The 12,326-nt window shown below is 42.3% G+C and overlaps 2 protein-coding genes across 5 annotated transcripts in view; one reads left to right on the top strand and one right to left on the bottom strand.

Moving 5' to 3' along the window:
• Positions 1-4,545, bottom strand: part of cep112 (centrosomal protein 112) — a 547,625-nt gene extending 543,080 nt beyond the window's left edge. The window contains exon 1 of the mRNA XM_043715232.1: positions 4,435-4,545. The gene's annotated coding sequence lies outside the window, so the exon portion shown is untranslated. The remainder of the gene's footprint in view (positions 1-4,434) is intronic.
• Positions 4,546-4,698: 153 nt separating this feature from the next.
• Positions 4,699-12,326, top strand: LOC122562284. Of its 4 annotated transcripts, XM_043715089.1 has the most exons (3): positions 4,727-4,834; positions 6,605-6,801; positions 10,582-12,326. In XM_043715089.1, the coding sequence occupies exons 1-3, from the start codon at positions 4,815-4,817 to the stop codon at positions 10,656-10,658; spliced, it is 294 nt and encodes a 97-aa protein (XP_043571024.1). In that variant the 5' UTR covers positions 4,727-4,814; the 3' UTR covers positions 10,659-12,326. The 4 variants fall into 4 exon arrangements, with proteins under 4 accessions (XP_043571023.1, XP_043571021.1, XP_043571024.1 ...); XM_043715088.1 differs by lacking the exon at positions 10,582-12,326 and having other exon boundaries at positions 4,699-4,821; positions 6,605-7,804; XM_043715086.1 differs by lacking the exon at positions 10,582-12,326 and having other exon boundaries at positions 4,710-4,834; positions 6,605-7,804.

The following is a 12,326-nucleotide window of genomic DNA, read 5'->3' as shown; positions in this document are numbered from 1 at the left end:
TCTCCGCGATCTCCGCGACTCCCTCGTCAGATCCACACCCTCCACCAACCCAACCTCCACTCCCAGCACCTTCCCCTGCAACCGCAAAAAATGCAAAACTTACGTCCACACCTCCCCCCTCACTTCCCTCCAAGGCCCAAGGGATCCTTCCATATCCGTCACAAATTCACCTGCACCTCCACACACATCATTTACTGCATCCGCTTTACCCAATGTGGCCTCCTATATATTGGGGAGACAGGCCACCTACTTGCGGAACGTTTCAGAGAACACCTCTGGGACACACGCACCAACCAACCCAACCACCCCATGGCTCAACACTTTAACTCCCACTCCGCCAAGGACATGAAGGTCCTTGGCCTCCTCCATCGCCAGACCATGGCAACACGACACCTGGAGGAAGAGCGCCTCATCTTCCACCTAGGAACCCTCCAACCCTCCAAGGGATGAATGCAGATTTCTCCATCTTTCTCATTTCCCCTCCCCCCACCTTTTCTCAGTCCCAACCCTCAGACTCAGCACCGCCTTTTTGACTTGCAATCTTCTTCCCGACATATTTTAGTATAGTCTGCATTTGTCTCCCACAAATATTTGAGATTTAAATCTGAACTGAAACTGTCTCGTCAATGGCTAGAGCATACAGAGATTTTTTGTTGTTTTCTTGCTATTCCAGATTTTGAGATATTTTTCCTGACAGCTTTCACATTAGCCAAGTATTAATTTGTTGAAGGAAAATAATTTTTGAATAACCTGAATGAGGACCCCCAGGGTTTGATTTTAGGACGTATTTAGGCATTATGGAGCAAAAACATGTAAATGAAGTTGTGGTACAAATATCTATGATCTAATAGAATGGCAGAAACAAGCCAATGCAGGATAAAATCAAGAACTTGTGTAAATATTTAGGTAATAACAAACACAATCAAGAATATTTTTGTGAAACCCCAATGAGCTCAGTAATGAAGTTTGTGGAGACACCTCAAACACTGCAATATGACCACTCATCATCTCAAACCATCAACAGTCTACAATTCAAATTAGCCCAGCATTGCCCCAAATCAAATGTTTAAGAAAACAGCAGCTAGAGTCAAGACAGTTAACAGTTGTTGTAGTTATAGTCCTCGTGTTTGTCCTTTCAGGTGAAGATGACAACAGGATTGGTAAGATTCCGGTGTGCTAAGGTCAATCTGTTCCTAGAAGACGCTGATGCAAATAGGACAGAACACTGCAGTCAATTGAGTTTTGGACAAGTTGCATGAGTTCAAGAACTTTTCTCCTTTTATTTATACTCTGCTTCTGACAAGCATTTGCATTTGAGGGAGTCTGCAGCATTTTCAGGAGCTGTAATCCTGAGCAAGCTTCTCCCAGGACTTGGGGCAAATATCAAAGGTCCCAAGAAAAACCTGGTGCTTCCAATGACCGCAATGAAAGCACACCCCAGACTCAATCTCTCCATAAAAGATTTGCTTTTCTAAATGAGTGCCTGGCGTTCTGCTGACATAGTCACAACTATGTTGGGTTGGTTATCTTAAAATGGTTATTCCATCTATTTGAATGGAGTCAATTATCACCCAATATATAGGAGTGCAAAGAAATTCATTACTTATCCATCAAATAGCTCTGAAAATTGTAATATCCAGAACACAGAATTCTAAAGGGTTATTACTGTTCCAAAAGTTGCAAGTGTCACAGAACAGCAGTTGAAGAGTAACAGTCGTTTTGATGCAGTGAGAGAGGGAGAGTGAAAGAAAGATCAATGCAGAGTTCTGCTGAGAGGCCACTAGATTTGTCCAATGTCAGGATGAAGTCCCAGGAGCAGGTGAATAGCTCTGTGCAGTTAGGACTCAGGGGAAGTCTTAGGAGACAATAGATGCTGTTAAGTGTCAGAGTTAGGGCTCAGGCAAGCCTAGGAAGCGGTAAAGGATTTGTAAGAAGCAATTAATACTTTTATTAATATCAATTACATTAAGGGTCAACCTATAACAAATGGACAACAGCAGTTTAAGAAGGCATCCTACCACCACATTCTTAAGGTCAAGTGGGACTGGCCCAGCCAATAATATCTAAATGCCATGAATGAACAGAAAGAAAATCTTAAAAGTGGAGATCAAAAAGCCTACAAGTAGAATTTACTTGCTGAAGCTGAGCAAGATTAAGAGGTCAGGAAAAACACAGGGGCAGTACTGTATTAGTGAAGTACCTATGAGCAAGTCTAAGGGCAATTTCCAGAATTCATGAGACCATGAGGCAGTCTACGGTTGCCTTTTTATTTGATGGAGCTCCAAAGTTCAGTCTTCAAAAGTGTGTTGTAATCCCTTGAAAAGTTTTAATGAGATTCAATGGCCCAGTATCACTAACATGGAGGTGGGTGGCTGTTGTCTACAAGTTTGTGGGATCTGTTTTGACTTCTATGCTATTGTATGTACCATGAGTGATGTTCAACTAAAGCTAGTCATTAACTCATATTTACCTATGGTTAATTCTACTTGCTAGAATATAAGATGCACACACATTATAGAATGCACTAGGATGAGTTCTAACTCTGCAAAGATTTTGGTTTTTAGGTTCAAAGTTGCGGAATCTTGTGGTTTGGGTCTCTCAGTAAGGACTTAAACACTACCTCACTTTGTCTATGATTCAGAGATGCCGGTGTTGGACTGGGGTGTACAAAGTTAAAAATCACAACATCAAGTTATAGTCCAACAGGTTTAATTGGAAGCATACTAGCTTTCGGAGCGACGCTCCTTCATTAGGTGATTGTGGAGGGCTCGATCGTAACACAGAATTTATAGCAAAAATTTGCAGTGTGATGTAACAGAAATTATACTTTAAAAATTGATTGTCTGTTAAGCCTTTCATCTGTTAGAATACAGTGATAGTTTCACTTCTTTCATGTGTTGTGGTTTTTGAGCAAAGTGCAATGTAACTCTGAAAGTACCAAAAAAATTCACCACACAAAATATGTGCGCATGTGGGTCTTTGTCTGTGTCTGTGTCGGTGTCTGTGTGTGAGAGTGCAGAGTATCATAAGTCTGTGAGGGGGTGCATGTGTGGGAGTGTGTGTCTAAGGGTGTGTGTCTGTGTCTGTGTGTATGCGAGTGTGTGTGTGTGTAGGAATATCTGTGTTTGTGTGTAGTGCAATGGTGATCACCTGTAATGTGACATGAACCCAAGGTTTCGGTTGAGGCCCTCCCTATGGGTACCGAACTTGGTTTTTGAGCAAAGTGCAATATTACTCTGCAAGTACCAAAAAGATTCACCACACAAAATATGTGTGTGTCTGTCTGGAGTGGGGGTTGAGTGTGAGAAAGTGTGTGTAGTGAGTGCAGAGTGTCTTAAGTCTGTGAGGGGGTGCATGTATGGGAGTCTGTGTGTCTATAAGGGTGTGTGTGGGTGTCTGTATGCGTGTCTGTGTGTATGTGAGCAGTGTGTGTTAGTGCAATGGTGATCACCTGTAATGTGACATGAACCCAAGGTCCTGGTTGAGGCCCTCCCTATGGGTACCAAACTTAGCTATAGCAGAGGCTGATAGCTAAGTTCGGTACCCATAGGGAGGGCCTCAACCGGAACCTTGGGTTCATGTCACATTACAGGTGATCACCATTGCACTACACACAAACACAGATATTCCTATACACACACTCTCACATACACACGGACACAGACACACAGATGTGCACACAGACACCCACACATGCACCCCCTCACAGACTTAAGACACTCTGCACCCAGCGACACACCCAGCGACACACCCACATGCGCACATATTTTGTGTGGTGAATTTTTTTGGTACTTTCAGAGTTACATTGCACTTTGCTCAAAAGCCACATACATTCATGTAGAAGTCTGAGCTCAAAAACTGCATGAATTTATGTAAAACTCTTATCTCACTTTTTAGATTGGAATCAATCTAAACATCAGGTTATAGACAGAGAACACAGGGGGCTAACACCTTCAACATATTGTCTAGCTATCACCATTGTTCACAGCTAACCCAAGAATGCAACTTTTTAAAAAAAAAAGGTTTTGTGATTTACACATGAAAGAAGTGAAACTATCACTGTATTCGAACAGATGAAAGGCTTAACAGACAATCAATTCTTCAATGTATAATTTCTGTTACATCACACTGCAAATTTTTGCTATAAATTCTGTGTTACGATCGAGCCCTCCACAATCACCTGAAGGAGCGTCGCTCCGAAAGCTAGTGTGCTTCCAATTAAACCTGTTGGACTATAACTTGGTGTTGTGATTTTTAACTTTGTCTACTTTGAAAACGTTACTAACCAGGTGATAACATAAATCTGACGGTCTAATAATAACATAATTTGGTCATCACCCACCGGACCTGTAGGTGCCCATCATCAACTGGATACAGAGATCCAGTGTTGGCTCTGAAGGAATAAAACTCTCGCCATTCCAAGAAACCACTGACCTGGAGAGATGGCCTGCACGTTGTCTAAAGGCCAAACAAAAGTGCGCGGTCTGTTTAAAACGCAAGGGGTCATTGACAGTGTGCTGGAGGGGGCAGGAAGCTCAACGATGGGTGACAGGCCACAGGTCCCGCTGAAGAGGACGATGCCCCCGGCCGCTCCCGCTCACAGCGCGAGAACAGCTCTAACGTTCAAAACTGCCACCCGCCTGCCGGACGTCGGTCGCCTTATGACGTACTTCCGCCGTTGGGTGTTCGGCCGTCGCCATGGAGACGGGTGACTCAGGGAGGAGCGGGCCTTCACGTTGGATATCGCCATTAATCAGACTGAAACAGCAGCTCTCGGCCAGGACACACGGGTTCAAGTCCCACTTCACCCAGAGATGTATCGTAAGATATCTGAGTATGTTTATTAGGAAAATATCTCGCCCGGACAGAGGAAAAAAATCTCTGAAAAGGCTCTTGTGGCGCAATGGTAGTGATCCTTTCTCTGAGCCAGGAGAATCGGATTCAGTTGCACGTGTGCAAAAAAAATTATCTGAACAGGTTAATATCTACAGCAGTAGCAATCATCCTATTATCTTGGCTGCTGTTACTCGAGGTGCGTTTTCTTTTCCATTGGGGTCACCTGTGGAAGGTTTACTGGACTAATCCCTGGAATGACTGAATAAAAGCAAATTACTGCGGATGCTGGAATCTGAAACCAAAAGAGAAAATGCTGGAAAATCTCAGCAGGTCAGGCAGCATCTGTAAGGAGAGAAAAGAGCTGACGTTTCGACTCAGCTAGACCCGAAACGTCAGCTCTTTTCTCTCCTTACAGATGCTGCCAGACCTGCTGAGATTTTCCAGCATTTTCCCTTTTGGTTCCTGGAATTACTGAGTTGTCTGACGAGGAAAGATTTGGCAGATTACATATTTGCTAATCAACCTGTTTATTACATGTTGATAGAGATGTTATTACATATCTCTAGAGCAAGTAGAAAGTGAACTCAGGTGTCCCAGCCTAGAGGTAGCATACACTAAACTTATGCCACAAAAGCCCCCAAAGATTGAACAGGTTAGACTTGCACCTGCTGGAGTTGAGGTGATTTTAATAATGAGTATTAAGTGGATTTTGTCCAGGTGAACTTGGAAGCAGATTTCCTCTCGGGGCAGAATTTGGAATTAGGGTCAGCAGAGACCTTGACTTTTTAAGGTAGATGTGGATAGATTCTCGAAGATGGAAATGTGTTGCTGGAAAAGCGCAGCAGTCAGGCAGCATCTAGGGAACAGGAGAATCGACGTTTCGGGCATTAACCCTTCTTCAGGAATGGGAGAAAGAGAGCTTCTTCAAGGAAGGCATCCTTGTAAGAGGATAGATTCTCCTCAATGGTTGAAAGTTTACAGAGGTAGGCAGGAAAAAAGACTTGATCAGATCAGAACAATTAGATCAACCATGATCTTATTAAATGCAGGAGCAAACATATCAGGCCAACTGCCCTAACCCTGTTCCTAGCTATTAGGTTTGTATAATCCTAGAGATACTGTGATGATAATCCAACATCTGTGAGAACAGATAAATGTTAGAAATGGGGAAAAGTGTTGTTTTTGCAGATATAGAAAAAGCATACAGAAGAGGGGTACAGCAAGAGAACTATTAAGTCTGCAGGTACATAGGGAAGTGTATCTCCACTTTTAGTGTATAATTGTGGTTAATTAGATACTAACTTTGGTGTATAATTATTAAAGCAAATAACTTCTTTTTAAAAGTCATGTTTTCAGCAAAATAGCTGAGATAACCAAAATGCCTGGGCTATACAATGATGAAATGTACAGAGAATGGAATGTACCAGGAAAATTGAAACAAGATGTTAAATCATATCTTGATGTACTATTCGACAAAATAATCTTTGTGTCAGCATTTACAGAGAGGAAGGTTGCCAGCTTGGGGAAGGGTGGAGTAATCAAGGTGGGGCGCAGCTGGGCAGTGGTATAACCTAGTAAGAGAAATTGGGTAATTAGTAGTCTGGAGAGATGACCTCACTCAGCTCAAAGATATAATTGTAAACTAACCTGAGTCTAATTTGCTCATTTGCTTATGCAATTGAAGCCCTTACTTGCAAGTTCGTAATAAATTGTCTTGTTTCCACATTTGTTGGTCTCGTCTAAATTTTATTAAGTTTGTTTCTTACAGATTTGGGTGCTCGTCCTGGGATCCCAAGCTCCAGTCGCTCGGCATTTTTGGAAAAAACAGAGAAGATGCACCTTGCCGATTTCGACGGTCTCTAGTTTCCCTCCTTGCCGCGGCGGCTTGGGTGAGCGAGATCCGGGCTGGGAGACCCTGGAAACAAGACGGGACAAGGTCGGGTAACTCTTGTGCACAAGACCCGGGTAAGAGAAGGTCTTATAAGTATTATCTGGGCGACCGGGGTAGACAGCGGGGTTTTTTTTTTGTTGTCAGTCTTTGCCACAGGACGAGGTGCACTGAAATGCAGCGGGTTTGGTCGGGTAACTCTTATGGACTTAAGACCTGGGTAAAGGTAAATTTTGGGCGACCGGGATTGGCAGCGGTATTTGCTGCCAGGTTTTGCCACAGTACGAGGCGCACTGAGACGTGGTGGTTTCAGTCGGGTAACTCTTATGTACACAAACGATCTAGATTGGCAGCGGTATTCGTTGCCAGTCTTTGCCACGGGACAAGGTGCGCTGAGACGTGGCGGGTTTGGTCGGGTAACTCTTATGGACTTAAGACCCGGGTGAAGGTAATTTTCGGGCAACTGGCATTGGCAGCGGTATTTGCTGTTTCACCGCGGTACGAGGTGCGCTGAGACGTGGTGGTTTCAGTCGGGTAACTCATGTGTACATAAGACCCGGGTACAGGTAATTTTCGGGCGACCTAGATTGTCAACGGTTTTCGCTGTCAGGTATTAACGCGGGATGGGGCACGCTGATACAACCAGGTAACTCTTGTGCACAGACCAAGATATGAAAATTGACCTTTAAGTATTGCCTTGGTGGTCGGTTCCATACTTTTAAAATAAGGTCTTTAATTGGTTGGATTAATCTAATGAGTAAGGTGTCTACCTGATTCGATCACCCAGCCTTAAACCGGTTGTTAAGAGGGGAAATCCCCCACACGAAGGTCAGGACCCTGAAGTGGGTGTGGAAGAAGGTGACACCGGACCTCAGTGAGGTTAATTAAATTACATAAAGAAATGTCCGAGTATTAAAATTGGAAATAAGAATAGTAGGTTTAAGTGTCGAAGGAGACATGTAGGAAAAATGTTAAGAGATTGGAAGTATAATCCTCGGATGCGAGGAAAGGATAAAAAAATGATAAAATGTCAATGGAAAACAGCCTTACAGTCAGGAGGAATCAGATTATGCTTCGTGTCAGAAGGGCTAGTAGCTGAATGGCTACTGAGGGTACACTTCGTAACTAATTTATAGTCAGACATCCAGAAAAATATTCAAAACCTAGAGGAGTCGTTGTAGGAAGCTGAAAGTGTCTGTGAGAGATGGTGTCTGTGTGAGAGAGAGAGAAAGGAAAGAGCTGTACAGCTCGTAGAAAGTTTAACCCTTTGTGATTCAGTCTGAATGCACATTTGTTTGTTGGTGATTGAATGTACCCTGAAGCTTGAGATCCGGGACTGTTTTGAATCTGATTTCTATTATGGAAATTTTAACATGATTTCTTTTAAGGTTAACGATTTTGCAAGATTATGAAATAAAATGTTAACTCCTGCTCTTTTTACAGGTCATGACTACCTTACTATTAGTTTCTAACTAATCTCTTTTATCCTTACATAAAAGCGATTTGTGGAGGACAGTTGAAGTCTCAGTTCAACGTTAGATTGTAATAAGTCCAAAAAAAAAGAAAATCCAATGCTTAAAATCGGTGACCTTGGATTCGGCCATTATTCATGCATTAAAAGTTTTTTTTAAATGACCTATAGCATTGTAATTGAGTAATGACTGGTCAGGACTACTTAAGAAAACTAATTTTGGATCAAGGGACTAAAACCGGGTAATTATAGTGGATTTCAAAGTTGGGAACTGTATGCATTTTATATACAAGTAAGATTCCTAAATGTATATTTAGGAACAGGCTTTATAGTGAGACAAGCATAAATTGATAAATTATATTTGAGATTACAGGGAACAAGAAATATTGCAATATTTCTTTAAAAAAATCAAAGTCTAAACAAAACATTGGGTGATGAGGAATGGCCATGAGGTTGCCCTAAAGCTGTTCAGTTGGTTAAATCGGCTCAGCAATTGATCTGGCAACGTAACATGAGAAGCAGAAACAGAAGGCAAAAATAATGATAAGCCACGGTTGATGAGGTAATAAAGAAAAGGACAAGGAAAGGAGAAGGAAACCGGAATGGTGGCAGGCAGTATGTTAAAAATAAAGGGAGGAGAAGGGATTGGGGAGGAGATGTTAAGGGGTCTGGTAGACAGGAACAAGGATCAAAGTGGAAATCCCCACAGGCGGGATGTTATTACTGTGGAAAGACAGGTCACTTTAAGAGAGAGTGTCCAGATCCGAAAAAGGAAGTAAAGGCAGTGCTGTTTATGAATCTTGATGAAACATAGGGGTGTCAGGAGTACCTGTCCCCGGGGACCAACCAGGAGCCCTTGATAAATTTAAAGGTGGGACCTTACAAAGAGGACGTAGTTTTCCTAGTCGATACGGGGGCAGCAAGGTCATCTTTAAGTTTTAAGCCCAAGGGAATGGGAACGAAAAAAAATGTTAATTGGATTATGGCAACACTTTTGTGATGAGAGGCACGAAGAATCAGTTTTGCATTCATGACGAGATATTGCCACCAAATTGGGGATTGAATTAACTGCAAAAGGTGCTATGGAATCTGTTGAGGTTCTTAAAAATGAATGTGCTCGAGCAAAACAATTACAGAAACAGAATGAGAAGTCACAAGTGACTGGTAAACAAACAGAACTGCGCGATTATAGCTTTTAAAATGTTTTAATCACTTGTTGTGTTTCCATCCTGAATTATATAATATATATAATTAATATTTATAATAATTCAATTGTGTTAGCCTGAATCAATATTAATTGGCAGGATTCCTTCATACATTCTCAGTGACCTGTCATATTGATTCATGGTTAATGACTGCATCAATTCATTGTTAATTAAAGAATGGAAAGCAACATTACTGGCCAGAGTATGTGCAGGCAATGGTAGCAACAGCCTTATTGGTAGAGGAGAGTCAGAAACTTACTTTTAGGGGAGCCTTAGTAGTCAGCACCCCACATCAGGTACAGTCAGGAGAAGAAAGGGGCATGATTAGAAGAGCTGCTCTGAGGGAATGGAAAAGAGACATCCGGTGGGTGAGGGAGTGATACCAGCCAAAAACAAATTCCCCAATGTGGACCCACGTTGGAAGGGGATGGATGAACACGATAGAGGAAAAATGTGGGACTTTCAAGAAATGGTCATTTTGGGTATTAAAGAGATGGCACCTAGATCTCAGAATTTTGTGAAAGCCTTTGAAGTGAGACAGGCAGTTTCGTTGATGACTTTTGATGAAGAATAGGGGAGTCAGGGGTTCCTTCTTCCTGAGACCCACCGGGAAACCTTGATAAATCTAAAGGTGGGACCTGAAGGAGAGGAAACAGTGTTTTTAGTGGAAACGGGAGCAGCACAATCATCCCTAAGCTTTAGACCTAGCGGTGTTAAATTAACTAACAAAGATCTCAAGGTTTTTGGAGTAAAAGACAAAGAATTCTTAAATCAGAATGCAGGACAATGGCTCACAGACTCTAGGATCTTGAAATATGAGACAATCTTAATAGAACAGGATGACCTTGTGTTAGTCACAGACAGTTGCTTGAATCCAGCTGCATTTTTGTGGCGGAGAGAGGGGATGGCAATCCAGAACATGACTGCCTTGATATTACTGAATATCAGACTCAAGTGCGAATGAACTTAAGAGATGTACCATTGCATGCGAGAGCTCAGTTGTTTATCGACGGGTCCTCCCGGATGATTGAGGATAAAAAGCACAATGAATATACTGTAGTAGACGGGATAGAGGGAAGCGTTATCGAGGCTGAAAGACTGCCTAACAGCTGGTCAGAGTTCAATGATAAGTTTTTAAAGAACTATATTGTGGCGCTTGGCTCTTCTTTGTCTATTCTTAGGAATAAAGGCCTGTTGGTACAGACACCGCCACTCGAGTTTGCACTACATCGAATACAACCGGGTGATTGGGTCCTGATCAAGACCTGGAAAGATACCAAACTGCACCCGAGCTAGGAGGGACCATTCCTAACCCTCCTAACTAGTGAAACAGGTATTTGGACCGCTGAGAAAGGGTGGAGTCATCACACTCGCATTTAAGGTCCTGTGAACGCCCCATTGGCGGAGTGGCACGCTCATCCTACAGACAACCCTCTGAAAGTTAAGCTGAGAAAGAAAGAATGAACTGAGACAAAAGACTCTTTTAACATTTGCTGATATATATATATATATATATATATATATACATATTGTTATTGATTGTAAGGGCTGTGTGGACTCGCCTCTCCCTGGCGCCTAAAAGATTAAGACAGATTGGCAGGACGGTAGACAGGGGTTGGAGATGGGCGGGTACTAGTATAGTATTGTAACATTAGTAGTACTAACTATTCAAGGAGACAGGAAAAATCACTTTACTACACTATGCCAAAATTATGCTGAACAAGAGGGACTTACCAACTGTTGGGTCTGTGCAGAGGTCCCACACCATGGCGAACCTGGGATCCCCACCTTGGTAATACTGCTCACCAAAAAGGAAGTGTACGATGTACAACAATTTGACTCAGGCTCAAATGATACAAAATGGAAATCTGACCGGGGTAAATATAACTTTGCGGGATGGTTCCCTAGACGAGCCCCGAAAAACCCCAAGGAATTATCGGTGGCCTTATAATTTCCCCACTGAAATGAGCAATGAATACCACCTGTTTTTGTAATCAGAATGACGCCGCACTCTTCCAATTAGGAAAATCATCTTGTGTCTACACCAGCCAACCCACTGCCACGACCATTCCCCGAATATTGAACGAAACATATTGGATATGCGGCCGGAAGGCCTATCCATTTATTCCCTGGAAAAATACGTTCGAGTGACCAAATGTATAGGAATAAATGCATATTTAGATGTTGATAAATCACTGCCTCAAAGCCAGAAAGACTGGAGTGGCTGCTGTTACCTCGCTTATATAGTCTCTCACCTCTGATTAGAAAAACATGAACACAACCTGAGGAAGGAAGGGGGAATAAGACGTAAGGCCCGAGAGGTCTCTGACCGTCTGTTGTGGACACTATTCCAAACTACAGCGCTGCAAGAGATACATAAACTGGCGGCTGCCCTTGAGAAATTAATTAATAATACCGCAGACGTAATGGGAGAAACTCAGTCCCAAATATCGGCCATAGCCACCGAAATGATTGCCACAAGACTAACAGCCTTACAGAATTGAATGGCTCTAGACTATCTCTTGGCCGAAAAAAAGGGGGAACCTGCGCGCTGATTGGTAAGGAATGCTGCACCTTCAACCCAGACGCCTCTTGCCTAGTGGAAGATAAGGCAGAAATAGTAAAGAAAAAGATAAAGAATATAAAAGAAATTGAGGATAAACTTCAAAAAGATGAGAAATGGGGACTGACCGGTTGGGGAAAATGGTTAGCTAATTTAGGCATTTATGCATTACTGATAATAGTAGGTTTAATAATAGGATTTAATGTGTTAAAGTGGATAATGAGTAAGTTGATAATGTTCTTAGGAGGACAACAATCAATGATGGTCATGACAAAAGTAAGCGTACAAGAAAGAGAGAGTAATAGATTATTCCTAGAGATTGAAAAAAAAGACAGACATAGGAGAGCAGAAATGGCAAGATTG

The sequence above is a fragment of the Chiloscyllium plagiosum genome, chromosome 24, assembly GCF_004010195.1.
Source record: "Chiloscyllium plagiosum isolate BGI_BamShark_2017 chromosome 24, ASM401019v2, whole genome shotgun sequence".
Lineage (NCBI taxonomy): Eukaryota > Metazoa > Chordata > Chondrichthyes > Orectolobiformes > Hemiscylliidae > Chiloscyllium > Chiloscyllium plagiosum.
The sequence above is the reverse complement of the archived record's forward strand: the minus strand, read 5'-3'. Positions and strand labels throughout refer to the sequence as shown.